At 45.6% G+C, this 16904-nt stretch overlaps 1 protein-coding gene across 1 annotated transcript in view; it reads left to right on the top strand.

Moving 5' to 3' along the window:
* Nucleotides 1–15993, top strand: part of ZFAND3 (zinc finger AN1-type containing 3) — a 204786-nt gene extending 188793 nt beyond the window's left edge. The window contains 1 exon segment of the mRNA XM_006926996.3: nucleotides 15599–15993. Within this exon segment, the coding sequence (XP_006927058.1) occupies nucleotides 15599–15753 (155 nt within the window). The 3' untranslated portion in view covers nucleotides 15754–15993.
* Nucleotides 15994–16904: the final 911 nt, after the last annotated feature.

Below are 16904 nucleotides of genomic sequence, written 5' to 3'. Positions count from 1 at the left end.
GCTGTGAGTAACAGCTTGAAATTATGCCAGTTCTCTGTGCACCAATTAAATATTCAGAAATAAGTGTGCAATAGCCTTTTTTAATTTTAAAAACTTTACCTTGAAGTTAAATGGTTTCAACCTACTGAAACTAAAAGTAGAGCAATCTTTTTTTTTTTTTTTTTTTTTTTTTTACCAAAACCCTTCACCTGCTAATCGCCTTCTGAGACTGCTCAAAAGTCTTCTCTGTGGAGTTCATGATTGGCCTCTGTTGCTGTACTTCTCAGAACATATTGAAACTGTTGGTCACATGTTTGTCCTTCATAGACCATAAGCCTTAGAGGGCCTGGATCATATCGTGTTCTTTGGTAGCTCCCAGGTCCTACTGCAGTCCTGGCATGTAATAATGCCTAGTAAACATTTGAATGAATGCGTGAACCTTGTACCATTGCAGTTGTGATCTTCTGGGTGAAAGGGTAAAAAAGCTTTATTGAGCAGTTGCTATCTACTGGATGCTTGCACTTGTGTTAATTATATCATTTGACCCTTCTAAAAGCATCGTTGGACAAATGGCACTCCAGTTTTGCAGAGGTGAAACTTGAAGTTACTTGAACTCAAGTAACTCAGAAATACTAAGGAGGCACCTGGCATTTGAGCCCACATCTGTTGAGCTCCCAGATTCCACCACTTGTTCATGTCCTCAAACTGGCCAATAGGGTGTCCTGAGCAGTGAGGAGATGATTGCAGCATGAGTTATCTATATTTTCAGCCATATAGATAGACCATTTCTTAAGCACCCCACACTTCAGAGATGCTTCTTATTGAACATTTAATGGTAAAAATTTATGTGACCTACTGTGTAAGGACCACTTGAGATGGTGTACTGTTTTCAGTTGTGATTCCATGTGCCAGTCGTCACTCCATCTAGATAGATGCTTCTGGAGGGCAGGGTCCACAGCATTGCCACCTTTTTGTCTCCCACTGTGCCTGGATAATACGAGACGCAGTGGCACTTAATTCTTATTGACATGTGCATCACATTTTCTCTTGAGTGGTAATCCATGTCCTCATTTTCCTTGAAAACTTATCTCCTCCTAGATTCCTTATGCAGTTGACCTCTCCTCAGTGTCCCCGATTTATTACACGTAGCTGGATTGTATTGATTCTATTTGCAGTTGATTTCTTGCTTTGCTTCTTATGTCCTTCAGATATTTTCCTTCCTCTGCATTTCCAGCCATTGTAAAGGCAGAAATTAGTGACTTTTTTTTTTTAACTTCTCCTCCACCCAGTCTCTAGACTAGATCTCTGTAAACAGTGCACAGATAACCAGTAAATACTTTGGACTCCTTGAGCCTGATGGCTTCTTTTCCTTGCTGGACTGACAGCCTAACACTGGAGCCTGAATCCTTTATTTATTAGATGAGATTTCTCTAGCATCTTTCCTCTGAAGAGATCAATATCAATGAAGTTTGTTTCTGTTTCTGGAAAGTGCTTTCACCTAAGGAGACCAAGGCTTCAATAAGATCGCATAATAGCCCTTACTCCTCAACTATTGGGCCCTAGAGAGGCAGACTCCAAGAAAAGTCTCGCCACTTCAAGTTTTGCTATCTTGTTGCTGGCATCGAGCCTAAATAAGACTGTGACAAATAGCAACACAACCTCTGCAGTGTTGGTTGATATTGTCCTAGTGTTACAAAAAGGAAACTTGCATGTGGGGGGCTCTGCCGTCTTTTGGGATGCAGATATAGAGAATGCCACCTTCGACTCAGTACATTTGCCCGCTGACCAGAGCCCCATATACAGTATTCATGGGTGGTTGTCTCTCACACAGTGCCTGGTGCCAACAGGACTGGAACACTAGAACTGTTCAGTCTTTGAGACTGAAAGTAATGCTGCTGGAGAGCTGGGTCCCCCACGGAGGGGAGGAGACCCAGAGACTGAAAAGAAACAAGTGCTAGGTAGACGGGGAATCAGTGCTGAGAGATGGTGTTCTCCTAGCTAGTGGGAAGAGGCGCCGTCACACTGCAGAAGTGGGTAGTTGAGACTGACTGTGAAACATTGGAACAAAGTTCAGAGGCCAAAAACTGAAAAGGGTGAGTGTGTCAGCCCTGTAATTCATTGGAGAAGTGCCTAAAATAATTGGATCATCTGGCTTCTCTAGGAAATTGCTCTTCTTCCCACATCTCCTTGTTCACAAAGACCTTATTCCCATCCGTATTCAGGGCTAGGCAGAACTCAATAGGAAAGGAAGGCATCTCCTGCGGGCTCTGCAAATGGATGAGAGGTGCACACATAAAAGCTGCTCGTTGTGGATATTCACGAGCATCACCAAACGTGGCCCGCTCTACGGCAGCCATAGCTACTGAGACATCTTGAAAAACAAGGAAAAGGGCGGGGGGAAGTATTGGAGAGAGAGAAGAAGGAAAAAAGTAGCAAAGGGAAATGTAAGGAGATGGGGAAAAGGCAGAAATGAAGGTATGGTGAGTGTGGGAATCCCACTGGCATTTACTCCAGGGGTGGTGTAATCTTGGGAGGATGCCACAGCTCATTCCGTCCTGAGAGCTGAAAGGTGTTCTCTTTCTCTGTTGTCACCCATGGAGTTGAGAGGTAGAGCCACCCTATACTGTCTAGTTTATTCTTTGCCCCAACATAGTGCCTGGACATAGTTGGAAGGAGGGGATGACAAGGACTACCCCCATTTGCTTTGAGTACTTCCTTGTATATGATTATGGGCCTCACCAACTGTTGTACATGCCTAAGTGTGCAGTGCCTGGGTGGACGACTGGGAGACAGATGACACTGGCTACCTGTGAGTAAGTCTACCCGATGGCTGTCTTCCTCAGCAGCCAGCTGGGCCTGCTTCGTTTATTCTGATGAATCCTCCAGAAAAGTACTCAGAGGCTGCAGGGGAGCTGGGGGAAATGTACCATATAGGGGTCAGGTGCTCTCTTCTGTCCTAAATTTTCTGTTAAGTATCATGAAAATACTGCTTATGATGGAGGAGATGAGGTGGTTGTTAGGCTGTAGCATGGGAGGTGGCAGGCAGTGGCTATTGCCTGTGGGTCAAGGAGGCTTAGTCTAGCAGCAGCCCAATAGTGTCTGGTTTTGCTGAATAGGCCCCTTCCTCACTGGATTATAAAGACACTTGCTGTGCAGCAGCAGGCCGCTGCTCTCCACACACTCACATGCTCTTCTTCTAGAACCATGTCTCCCAGTAGCCCCTGAGAGATGGAAGCTGTGAGTCAGCACACGATGGGGTTCATGCAGCCTTGTGATTAATACACAGGATGACACGTGCTCTCCAGAGCTGTGCACTGCAGCGTTACATACTCGCCCAAGAAGGAGAAAAAGTTCCAGATTTACAAATTAAAGGGCCAGTTTGTGTTAATACTCTTGCATCAATTAATTGCTTTTCCCTTGAACTGAACTCTTACCCCAGGATTAATTTTCCATGGAATCTGCGGTAATTGACCAAAATACCAGGGTAAAGTAGGAAATAACTGTCAGTGAGAACCTGTATGATTATGTTCAGTTTTTCATTATCTGTACTCACTTTCTTTGTGATCACGAGTTACAACAAAGTTTTAATTCGAGGAGAGCATCTAATGCTATCTTGGACGTTTCTGGGATGCCTCTCAGAGTAAGCTCAGCAAATATCGGCTCATGTATTACTAGTAGTAATAATTTTCTTGTATTGCTAGTAGCAGTTTTTCTCTATTTTTAATGAGTCAAATGTTGACTCAAATTATTTATTCAGTCTACTCACTAATCTTTATTGAGTTCCAGAGGAATGGCAGGGAATAAAACTGACAGAGTCACTGACCACATGGTGCTTTTAATCCTTGCGGGGAGAAATGCAGTGAACAAGGAAACAAATAAATAAGATACTTAGCGATAGGAGTAAGTGCCATGATGTACAAGAATGACAGAGAATGAGGAGGGCAAAGGGGAGCTACAAGTAGGAATGGGAGGCCAGCGTCTGGGAGGAGGTGAATGCTGACCTGAGACATAAAAGTTGGGAGAGCCAGCCATTCAGAGAGCTGGGAGGAAAGTATCCTGGATGGAAAGAACATCCTGGATGGGGGCAGGAACAAACTGAGCATATCTGAAAGGGCACAGTGGAGTTGGATGGAACACAGTGTGTAAGCAGAGAGGCTGGTGGGGACCAGGTGGGAGGATTCGTAGACTTTTGCAAGGAGTCAGAATTTTATTCTAAAAGTAGTGGGAAGGCTTCAGAGGGTTTTTAAGCAAAGGAGTGACATGGTCTCATTTCCATTTTTTAAATATCCCTCTGGGAAATAACATACCTGCTTGTGTATGTATAGATTCAGGAATACATAAAAACTGGTAGTGGTGGTTGCTTTGCCACTGAGGAGGGTAACTTAGAGAATGGAATGGGAAACTTACTTTTTGCTGAAAATTATTTTATATGAATTGAATTTCTATTATATTCACGTATTACTTATTCAGAGAGGAGTTAACAAATATTAAAAAGCACATCTCAGGTCTGTTACCCTATAAAAAATCCCAGTTAGAGTGATTTTTTAAAAGGTAACAGACCTAGAGAAGGACAGCAAAGGCAAAAGCAGGATGACTCATTGTAGGCTCCAGCAAGCCATGGTGGAGGCTTGGCCTCATCATGTCCCAGCCCTGCTGGCCGCCTTTCCATTTATTCCATCACAATGCTGCACTCATTCCTGCCACAGGACATTTGCATGAGATAGAAGCAGGACGGAGTCAGAACATCGTTTTGAAGAACAGCCAACAAGATTACTAAAAAAGATGACAGTGAAGAGTAAAGGAAAGAGGAATCAAGAATGAGTCCTGGGTTTGGCTTGAGCAGCTGTGTGGATGGGGCATCATTCGCAGAGGCAGGGAAGATTAGGAGCTGAACTGATATAGGAGTCAAGCGGCCAAAGAGATTTTTGAACATATTACCATTGAGATTCCTGTTACCCAGTCTGGTTGGAGGTGTGTGTCAAGTAAGCATTTGGATATAGGAGTTTGGAGTTTAGGGGAAGAATTTGTGGATGGAAACAAATTCAAGAGACATCAACATTTAGATTATACTCGAAGCCTTGGTTCTGGATGAGATTCCTTAAAGGAGGGAACATAAAAGGAGAAAATGCAGGCATTCTGTGGTGGGTTTTAGCAGGGAAGCCAGTAAAATATTACAAGAAGCAACAACCAGTGAGGTGGGAGGAAAATCAGAAGTGTGATTATCACGGAAGACAAGAGAGGGAAGTACTTCAATAAAGAGGGAAAAGTAGACAATTGCTGCTGAGAGGTCAGAGTGAGGACATTGTATTTGGTCACTTGAGCTCCTGACTGGCTTTTACTTGTACCCTGAGGTTCATAGAATACAGTCTATTTGTAATTAACCTCTCACTTATTCACCCAACCAAAATATTTCGAACCATGCACTGTTCTAGGCACAGGGGATGTGTGATGAATTACAGAAGCGTGGTTATTGCTTTCATGAAATCTAGTCAGGGAAACAAGTTAAATGAAAAATTATACACATGACCCTATAATTATAATTGTGAGTAGTGATTGTACGAGAAGTCCAAGATGACATGAAAGCATATAGTGGGGTACTAGCCTACTCTGAGGGTGTAGGAAGGTCTTCTTGAGGAAGAGCCATCAAAAGAGGCCTGAAAAAGCAAGAATTTAGTTAGGAGATCAGTGTGTATACAACATACAATACAAGGAAGTGAATGGCACAAGGGGGGCAAAAGAGGCAGCAGAGCATACTAAGATGGTAAAGTTTATTGTAATTCTTAGGAAACCATTAAAGTTTAAATAAAGAGTGTGCTTATCACAGATGGGGGCATATGGAATCACTTCAGCTGCTCTTAGGAGGGTGGGTTTGATGTTACAGTAGCCTTAGCAAGAGATACTGGTGGCTTTGACTAGGTGGTAGCAGTAGAGATGAAAAGAAGAGAATGGATTTGATTTTTGGAGATAGGATCCACGGGACTTGGTTATTGAATGTGAAGAAACAGGGAGATACCAGTGAGGACTCCAGGTTTGTATCATGAGCTTCGTGGTGGCCCTATTCTAGAATACGGGACCCTGAAAGAGAATCAGGTTTGTGGGGCAAGAGCAGGTGTTCCATTTTGAACATCTTAAGTCATCTGAGATATCCAGGATACTGAATAGATGATTGCATACAGAGGCATGGAACTCTGAATTGAAGTCTGGGACAGAGATAAATTTCAGAGCTGTTAGCATATATAGTTAGAATTTTAAACCTTGGGGGAGAGTGTGTGGGGTGAGACAAAAAGAGGGTCCAGCACTGAATAGTTGTAATGTTAAATGACAGTAGATGAGGAGCTACCAGAGAAAGAGAAGGAAGACAAGGAAAGCAAGCGTGTCAGAGGGTCATGGGAATAGTCAGCTGTTTCAGATGGCATCGGTGAGAACTGAAAAGGGCCCACCGAATTGAGCAATGTTCAGGCTCCATTCATGGTGTTCTTTTTATACCAGACTATAACCATTTGGTCAAGTTTTCATATCTGAGCTCTGTCTCCGCCCACTCCCCAAGTGAAATGGAACTGAACTATGAGGTCAGCTCCTATCACCCATCCAGATAGGAAGTCTCTAGAATCCCGGAGTGGACCGTCCATTCAGTGGGGGTTTTAACTGCATAGAGTCCATATTCCGATTTCAAATTTAAACTCATATCTGCAGCTAAAACAATTTTCTGCCACTGAATAAGTCTCTTTCCTTCCAGGGGAGGTGTGTTTAAATAAACTAAGTTTAAACACAGAGAATCAAGAAGCTAGCTTCTCTGTCCCCACCTCGCCCCACACACACTTGTAACAGTGGACAGCAGATGTTGTGGGACTTGTGACCTTAAAGCTCAGATTTGTGAAGATAGAGAAAGGGATGCTTATACTCTCGAGATCTTCACAATGACCTGTTTGAGGTATTGTGGTGAAAACAAGAAGCATATAGAGAGACTTTTCATTCTAAAGAGAAGCACATAAAACATGGACGTGATGCTGGCACAGTTTGGGTAAAAACATAGATTGTTTGCAGAGTGTCTGCAGCCCATTGCTTTCTCTCGCCCATCCTTTCACTACAGCTCCCAGCCTGACAGTCTCAGGGAAATAGACATGGGGCTCTTTGACACCTGTCGGTACGTGACCAAACTTGGAAATGTACATGCTCTGCCTCTTTAGGAAAGAGGCATGCAGAATTCCTGACCATACCTGTGGAGAAGCCCCCACAGGAGCAAAGAAGCTGCTCTCTGCTGTTCTTGGAAAGTTTCTGGGTCTCTTTCATGGTGTCCCTAATCACTGAGTGCTTTCCAGGCTGCCCTGTGTAGTCTTCATATATTTAAATCACGTTTCTCTAAAATTTGCATATCTTCAACAGAAATCTTTACTGAGCTTGTCAGTTACCATGCATTTATAGTCTGTATAAACAGGTTTGTGGAGAGGGGCAGAGGAAACTTGTGAATCACATGTTCAGAGGAAGATTTCCTCTTTCATTCTCTGTTGTCAGTAGCAGTTTCTCAAAGGAGAAGGGAACCAGAGTCTAGACTGAGAAGTAAAAGAAGGAGGAGCAGAAAGAAAGCCTAGAGTAAGGGGGAGCAGGAAAGGAAGGGGCTCTCAGCCTTGAAGCCAGGTATGTTTCTTGTACTGTGTAAGGAGATAGGGATGACAACTGCTGGAAGAGCCACCCCAGTAATAGCCAACCTTCCTTGAACCATGGGTTCCACGTGCAATAGCTGCTTTAATGCCCGTAACAACCCCATTCCATAGGAGACACAACTGAGGCTCCAAAAGGTTAAATGGCTTACCTTGCAACCACACATTTATTAAAGCAGTGCAGCTGGAACTTGAATCCAGTACTTGGGGGCTTCCAAGCACAAGCTCCTCACTAGATTCATCCAGAAAGAGAACTTGAGATTCTCTTTCCTGTTAAGGGAGGAAAAAATGGCAGAATATATTCCTTCCTTTTCCAAGTGTTGTTATAGAGAGAGACATTTGGCATTTACAGTCTGATACCCCTGAAGACATCGCCACTTGGATATTCTGTGAGTTAAATGTACTGGCTCTTGCCAGTTTAGCCTTCAGAGATGGCTAAATAGGCCACAGTTCCCTGGAGAGCCCTGGGCCCTGGCCATGCCCTCAGTAGCTCTTGAGTAGTGTGGGTACAGCCCTTTTTATTGTCTGCACTGCAGCTTTGGAAATGGTTTTCTAGGAGACTTAACCTGTTGAGAAGATAATCTTTTAAAGGACAAGGAAATGCTGAAAGAAAGGCCAAACAAATCAAGAGCCTGCTGAGAGGAAGGGAAGGTCACCCAAAAACCAGAAGTTTCCTGCCAGTGCCTCACTATTCTCCTGAAGCCCATGGAGACTAGTCCAGGAGTGCAGGCACCTCCTAGAGTTTTTTAGATCCTAAAAACTGCCCTAGGTACCAAAAGGCTAATGCTGGCTGCTTTCAGCTACTGAAATGAAATGATGTTTGAAAAAACAAGTCATTATTCCCGTGGCAAAAACTACCTTGAGCTGTTTTCTCTTAGTTTTTAAATACATGTTCATCTCTAGATAAAACAGCCTAGCATAATGTGAGCCTACAGCCAGCCCCACCTTCCCTTCTCCTTGTGTACTCAGGGCTTAAGGACTTATTGGAGGAGAGTTCTCACACAAGTCAGGGTTGATGGCACAGTATCCTTCATGGTGCAGGCACCCTTTTCCCCCAGGCCCTCCCCACCTCCACTCCCAGTTGCAAAAATAGAAATAGGTTTTTTCTTGGTCAAGGCAAGAATGAAGGGTGGGAAGACTTTTTCACTGAATGTCAGGTAAAGTGAGGCTGCCGGAGTTAGGTGATGGACGAGGACATTACTGGCACAGGGCAAATACCCACAGAGGAGAGGAAAAAGGTCATTAGAGTTTCTTCAAGAGTGGGGCTGTCTGGAGAGACTACATTAAACGATACCGAGAGTGGTGAATTTTTTTATACTTTTAAAATGATATCTGTATACAGAGCGTCGAGAGTTTCATTAAGCTGGACTCTGACACAGTTTCATTTCCCTTCTCTGCTGACTGCTCCCGGAGAGCCGTTTGCCGAGTGCGTACAGCTACTTTAGGAGCTCGTAGCGCAGGGCTCTTGGATCTTTGCCTTCTATCACACTCCTTTCGTTCTAAAATTTAGCTTATATGTAACTGATAGTTTAATTGATGGGGGGCAGCTGATTGCTTCTGTTTTAGAATTGTCTCAGTATGACTTAGTGGTTTTTATTAAATAGTCGAGTGGGCTCTTCTAAATTATAAGTTCTCCTTTCCTTTGAAAAAGAGACAGACATGCTGATGCCCAGCATCACTGTGGCTTTAGTTCCAGCGCCCTTCAGCACTTGACCTCTGTGCATCTGCCCCGTGCTGCATCAGCCAACTCAGTGAGCTAGGATCCAGTTCTTTTACTTGAAGTGTGACGCTTTTCCCTCCTCCATGCAGAGCTGGGGATAGAGAAGAATGCGAAGTAGTCTCATTCTCTTCCTAAGACACCTGCAGCTGCTTTGCCTATACCATGGGCCTGATGAAATAAAATGCATTAGGATCCTTTAATACATTTCTGTGCCACCAATTCTGCCTTGGGCATTGGGTTAGCAGATGTGGTGGATATGGTGTATCTGGAGATTGGTGCTGGTGGGAGTATAAATGCCTAATGCTTTCCAGCAAGCTTTCCTGTAGCTACCTGCTGTTCCCAGCATGTACTTACAAATGAACTATGAGGTCAGTTAGCTGTCCTGAGCTTTAAGAAACTTATCTTGCTGGAAAAACGTGATTCTTTTTTCTAATGAGCTTGCCTGGCCATTTCAGACACATAGATCAGGTCTATTTGTCATTTATTTTTTTAAAAATAGGCACTTTAGATAGCAAGTAGTGCTTAATTTGGAGGGTCCTTACCTAAGTTTCTCAGGAAGATTTGGGAAGTCTGCCGTAGGGTCTGTTTGCTGGAGCCCATGCACATCTGTAGGAACAGGCTCTGGTTTTCCTCCTACCTGGACACACCTGCCAAGGGCCTCAGTGCCGGGCTGCAGCCAGCACAGGCTGGAACAACTGGTGGACCCGTGCACCAGGGCCAACGTGTCCATGGACGGACAGCAGGCACAAGAGCACTGTCACCTCAGGCTGCATACCAGTGGATCATTTTACCATGCCTCAGTCCCCAAGGCTTGTCAGTATTTTTAGGTTCTGCTTGAACCTTTGACAATTTGAAATTAAAATGAGCAAGAAAGTGTAAAACATTTCTTGCAAGTGAGGTAAAAACACCAGAGCAACTGGAGCTGAGGCCCGCCCTGGTCCCTACCTTTACTAAAACGGCTACTTCTTCGGAGGAGCCTCCAAGTGGGGGGAATCTGCAAGGAAACAAATGTTTAATTAAAATTCAAAAGTATCCAGAGCCACCCAGTTTTGGCATCTTTAAGTGGTGCTTTTTACTTCAAGATAAGCCAGAAAGCAACATTACTGTCTGGCAGAGATTGAATAAAAATGACAAGGGCTCAGACTGAAAGTGAATTTTGGCATCACTTTCTTTGCCTCCCTTAGCAAATTCCATAGAAGAAGACAGTTCCAACCCCTGTTCAATCCTTAGGGTTTGGAGGGGAGTGCTGGCCTTGGGGTCCAGCATCTCAGCCAAGGGTAGGGGGCTGCACTGCCTGGGGATAGAAGGTTGGCTCCCTCCCTGGACCCTCTAGCTCCTCCTCCACCCACTTTCCCCACCCCTAGATAAGGTAGCCATTACCTCTGGCCTGTGGGTAGGGGGAACAGTGGAAGAAAGGGAACTGGCAGATGAGGCCAGACATCTGGTTCAGCTGCTCCCAGAGCCCTGCCTGCCAGCACTGCTGAGAGGTAAATAGACCCTTTTTCCTCAGGCCCTGAGTGAGGCCTCTGTTCTTGGGTAGTCGTTTTGGTTTTTGTAAACAAGCCAGTGAAACAGGAAATATCCTGGCAACTTTCATAGCACTTAGAGCAAGATGTTGGGTGTTAGGCTATCTTTGCCTAATGATGATGGCGTTGTGCAATTGTTTTTGATTATTTTTATTTGGTCTCAAAAGACCCATGCCGCTCCCTCTGTAAGCACAGGTGAGTTTTAGTCATGAATGAGGGCATCTGAATGAATTCTAGAACTTGCAGTTGTTAGCTTTAAAAGCTGAAGGGTCAGAAGTTTGGTTCCCACCAAATGAACATTTTTAGAAAACCTTATGTCAGACCTTTATGAGTCTTGGGAGAATGAGCCTCAGTTCCATTTTCTGCTGGGAATGTGTTTTCAGGAACATCGTGCGTTGGGCATCTTCAGGTCTTTGTGGCATATGGCTCATCGGGTCACAGGCTGAGTCCAGACGTGCTTGTTTATACCTATGAGCAGCCTCCATTGAAATGCCTCTTCTCCCACAAGAATCTCCCCAGGCCTCTGTTCAGGGCAAGGAACCATTTCTCATTTATATGAGATCATTTTGGGGCAGAGGGTTAGCTAGATCTCGAATGGTGTTTTGTTCGTTTGTTTTTTGTTTTGAGGTTTTTGTTTGTTTGTTTGTTTTTTGCCTTATGCCATAATCATGTGTCTGTGATGGTGACAGAGTCAGGGAAACCCCTATTCTCTCCCCATCTCTTGCTGTCCACAGCCAGAGGTGTGGGCACAGTTCTGGAGTGAGCCACTTAGACCGTCTAGGCAGGCATCTTCTTCCTCCCCTCCTAGTATTGCCTACTCAGTTGAAGGTTTTTCATCCTGAGGGTTTTTCATACTGGAGACTTCTGGAGACCTTCCAGCCTATCTCGCAGGGAGCTGACTGGTATCACCTGCTGTGGTTGGGCCTCCTGTCCGTCTTCCCATGCCCAGGACGGTCTGTCAGATGCCAAGTAGAGTCAGGTGGAGAGGGACATGGAAGGGTAGGCCCTGGAACAAAGTGCTCATAGAGCTGCTTCTTCATCCTCCCTGTTTAATCAAGGCCTCATCCCAAATTGCTCTCAGTGCCAGCAAGCAAAGAAATGCCCACAGAAGTTCTTGAGCGTTTTGTGCACATTTACCGAAAACCACTCTGGCAGCCATAATGGAGCTCTGCAGCTTCCTTGTAGGCCAATATTTCTTGGAAAACGAGTAACCTGGGTCTCCAAGGAGCAAGGCAGCCAGTCATGTGACATGGCAAGGAGAGGGCTGAGGTTAAGCCACATTTAGCAGGCAGGTCATATTTTCAAAAACTTTTGCCTTGGGTATTTTTTTTCTCTTTGGGGAGTCAGCATCCTTTTAATCATATTGTCTTACCCCTTATCCCTCCTAGCTCCGCAAAGCACTCTAAGGTATACAGCTATCATAAGCAAAAATACATTGAAATAGTTTTCAGAACTACATAATGTTGAACTCTAAGGCCATAAGGAGAGTATAGATATGGATCGTATGTATGTGAGCAAGTGAGTGAATTCGATTTTGATATGGAAGTTTTTATATGTATGTGTATAACTTTTAAATCAAGAAAAAAAGAAGTGTGATACCCTGGGCGATAATACCAAAGCTTAGCAGCTCAGTTCAGTGTCTTTTGTACTTTCACCCCTTCTGGACATTGTTTTGTTTGACCTTCTCTGGAAAGGCCCCAACTGGTTTCTGACGAATGGTGTGGAGGATGGCCTGGCCAAGATGGAGGCTTTAAATGCCCTTTAAAGCTGTTCATCACTAAAGAGCCTAAACTCATCTCTCACCATACCCAGCTTGGTCTCCAAACATTAATCAGAGTAACTGAAAGTTCATTATACTTGCACTGGTTTCTGTGGGTACCAAGAAAAGAGGGTAAAGATTCATCTCACCCACCAGTCAGTCCTGCCCTCCCCTGTATCCAGAACAGCCCACTCTGACTACTGACACTGAAATGCATTTAGCCAGTTGGCTGCTGTCGTTGGATAATACCTACTCAGCATTTGGGACAAGTTCCAGCATGTAACTTCTTCTTGGTGAATGATCCTGACAGGAGAGGGAACTGAGCTTAATTTACACCATCTAATAACCTCAGTGCAGCGGCCTTCCAAAATTTCCCCTGACTTTTCCCCAGTGAATTACAACGCCGTATTTCCTAATTGTTACCAGCACCACTCCCAAAATTTAGTTGCTATTTAGTGGTTTTCACCTTTCAAAAATCATAGCTAAGTGTCAAGATGTGTCTAACAGGTTCACAGAACTTGGATAGAGAAATGAGGTGGTTTTGGCTGCATTGAGAATCCTTGGGTGGGTAGACAGAATACTGAGACATCGCTGTGGTTGCCACACTAAGTGTTCTCAAAACCCACTGGGTTGGCTGCCCCCTGGGTGGTGGAAGGCACTCTAAGTAAAGCTATGGGGGTGCATAGTGAGGACAGGAGTCCCCTTCACCCCAGTCTGTCTTTAACTAATGCGGTATTAGGCTAAACCAGGGCCAAGTTAATTTCAGGGGTAATCCATTTCCTGCTACAAAAGTATAATTCATCAGAAGGAGGAGAGCCCTCCCACCCCTTATTATAAATGCTGAAGGAATAGAAATAAAATGTCTACACACACTTCCTGCCACCATACAGCTGGTGCTGCCACCCCAATCCCCGACCTTGCAGCAGATTCTCCCCCATCAGGTGGGCTTTGTTCCACAAAAATGATTGTGCTTGTTAAATGGAGGGTGCATATTGAGACCATCCACACTTCTGCTGTGAAATCCTTTAGGAGAAAGACAACTGGTATCCAATATCTTCAAGTAATGAACTTATCAGTAAATATAACACATGAGCTCATTAATCTTAACTTTGCTTTTGGACCAAGTGGGAGCTCTGCTTCTCAGGAGACAAAAATTTCATCTCTGTTCTTTTCCTTAAACCTAGTCCCAATTTAGAGTTAGACATATTGCCCTGCTCTCCCTGGGAAGCAGTTAATAATGTGTTTTCTCTCAGAATGGATAGTCCAGGCTGAGCCTGGTCGCTCAGGCCTCCACGCCATGTGCACATGCCCATACACAGCATGAGCTCAAGGCATCAGAGCAGCACTGTGAGTGTCAGCCGTGGAATATTATCTGGGTGAGGTTCATCTTAAAAGTTAAGGCTTTTGAAACTCTTGCGCATCCTAGCCACTCAGTCTTTGCTTCAATTTCTGCTGTTCTTCTGAAATCACCGCTTCCACCCTTCATCTCTGAAAAGAAAAGAAAGTGAGGATGTGGAGATGGACAGATCACAGTTTGCAAGGGTGGCTGCTCTGGCCATTGGGATCTAGGCGTAAAAGAAAGAAGTCTCAGAGAAGAGATGCCATTCACTTGGAGAATGAGTGAGGCGAGCATTGGCCTGGCACGGCTGCTGTGGGACACCTGCTCCCCATGTACAGGGAGAAGGGAGTTTCGGAAAGGATTCACATTCACCCCACAGGTTGGTCCTGTGAACCTGGTCTAGGCCCATGGGACCTGGAGGTGTGGCCAGATAACCGATGGGATCAGGTGGTGGCGAGGAGCCAGCCAGCACTGGCAGGTGTCTCCCCAGCCCAGATTCCCCTCCGCCCCCCGGGGAGAGAGACAGACCCAAGGGATGTCAGATATGTCCGTACGCACATCCACTTACCTATCAGCATTCCTAGAAATTAACCAGAAGAGGGACAGGAATACATGACATTCTGATACAACAGTGTGTGTTCCCTTTGTCCTCTGAGCCTCTCGGCTGACTCCCTGAGGCCTCTCATTGTTATCCATCAGGGGGACTTCATCTGTCCCATCTTCCTGCTCTGTTAGCCTCTCCTTCATTCTTTGTTCTGCCAGCATCACCAGTGTCTCCCTTGGACTTCTCTGCTCCAGAAAGAGAGGACAGTTGGCAAACCAGAGCCAGTGGGGTCAGAGTGTGGCTGCAGCCCCCTCCACTTCTGGGAGGGCAGGGCCCGTGGGAAGGCCTGAATGCATCCGGCTCCTTTGAGATAGCGATTAGAGCTCAACATTTCTGTTCTTTCCTCCTCTTCTAAATAATACCTTTTCTAGCACTTGAAATAATCCATTTTCCTTTGCGATCCCCCACTCCCTTGCAGGTTGTGGTTTGATCACTCCCACCATCACCCCAAGCCCTAGCTATATACAGGAGGTAGAATGTAATTTAAGCCGTAATCATTTCTGCTCCCTCTTTGCCTCCTAGAAATAGTAGGTGTCCTAGGGTGGATATTACAGTTTGCCCAAGCCAGAGAAATTGCTGAGCTGGCAGCTCCGTGTTCTCCTGCCTACATGGTAGCTGAGAGAGAAGGGGCTCAGAGCCCACTCATTTCCTAGAAAGTGGGTATGTCTCACAGCAGCAGCCTCCTTTGGGTTCTACCGTCTGGACCCAGGCAGGAGCAACAACAAATGCAGAGTCGGCCTCTGAGCAGCTGCCCTTGGCAGGGATCGTGCCCCTCGGGCATTCTGAGGACATCAGACTGACTTGGGGAGGAGCCGTGCAATGTGGAAGTGCTGGCCCTCTTGTTAAGGGGTGGGAGGACATTGTAACAAACTCTTAAGCAGGAAGAGCCCCTGCCCTGACAATACACTCACTGAGATGTCCTTCCCATCCTCCAGGCCAGAGTGAGAGCTGGGCTTTGGGCATTTGGTGGCCACTCTAATGGTCTGTTTTCTCTGCTTCTCCCGCTGCTGCAGGTTACGTGTTCTGTATGTTACATCGCCTTCCCGAGCAGCATGACTGTACGTTTGACCACATGGGCCGCGGCCGAGAGGAAGCCATCATGAAAATGGTGAAACTGGACCGGAAAGTGGGGCGCTCCTGCCAGCGCATCGGGGAGGGGTGCTCCTGAAGGCCGGGCACGGCCGCCATATGACGCTGTTCTTAGTTCACTAATGTTAGCCTTATTTAGGACAAAGTCAGCCAGACACCTTGTACTGGGCACGCGTCAGACTACAGCCAGTCCGTTTCCTTTCTTTAGCCAGCCATCCTGGTACTGTAGTTTAGGGGTTGATGGTGGTTGAAATTGATTTCTGGCTGGTTACTAAGGTGCCTGCTAGCCATTGTATAAAATTAAAACATGAAGAATATTTTTTTTTGAGCATGGCTAGTGGATTTAAAACAACACATACCTGTCACTGCTGGAGTCAAACTTATAAAAAGCCTTAAGCGGAAAGTGTTCCAGACGGAGACTCTGAGATAATAGAGGAGTAGACGCTGATGTTAAAGTTCCCACGACGCACATGGCTTTGCCAGAAACTCTGGTTAATGTCCGGCCTTTCACCTCTTCACTTACCTTTAGTCCCAGTAGCCAGGGTACCTGATGGCCACGTGTGCCTTGGCCACAGGAGGCTGCTGAGTTTGGCCACGTGGCTGGGCTTGGTGGTGGCCTCGCTCTCCCACAGAGCTGGAAATGAGGGTGGGGGGACAGGTTCTTATGAAAATCTTATGAAATTTTTTACCTGACTTGCTATGAAAAAACTCTCATCACACGAGAAGAAAAATAGTAACCTCACTTTGAAAATTAGCTCCACTCAAGACTAGTCCACATAGAGAACCACCTTCTACACAGGACCCCATGGTCATGAGAGACAGCGGGGCGCACCGACCCCACTGGCTCTGGTTTGCCATTTGCCAAGTACAGGGATCTGGCAGTTGATCAAATAAGGCTAATCGCAGCACAGCAGCTTTGGCTGGGGTCCACAAACTGGCCTCTGCAGCTAGATTTCTATACTGGGAGTTTTTTAAAAGACGTTTCAAAGCCAACAGGAATCGGTAGAAGTGCTGGGGAGCACCTGGGAAGCTGCTGCCCACAGACTCTGCCTCTTCCAGCAGGAGCCTGCTCAGCCCCCTCGAGGCCAAGAAGATGATGGCCTCGCCTCCCATGGCTGTGCACCCCCGTTGTCCAAGGACAACCAGTCCACATCTCCTACATAGCAAGTTTAGTAAGGGAGGCAGCATATGTTGCAGAGATGGGCGAGTTTGATCCATCTAGCAGAGCGG

Source organism: Pteropus alecto, unplaced genomic scaffold (genome assembly GCF_000325575.1).
Source record: "Pteropus alecto unplaced genomic scaffold, ASM32557v1 scaffold202, whole genome shotgun sequence".
NCBI lineage: Eukaryota > Metazoa > Chordata > Mammalia > Chiroptera > Pteropodidae > Pteropus > Pteropus alecto.
Note: the sequence above shows the minus strand (reverse complement) of the source record. Positions and strands in the feature narration are given on the sequence as shown.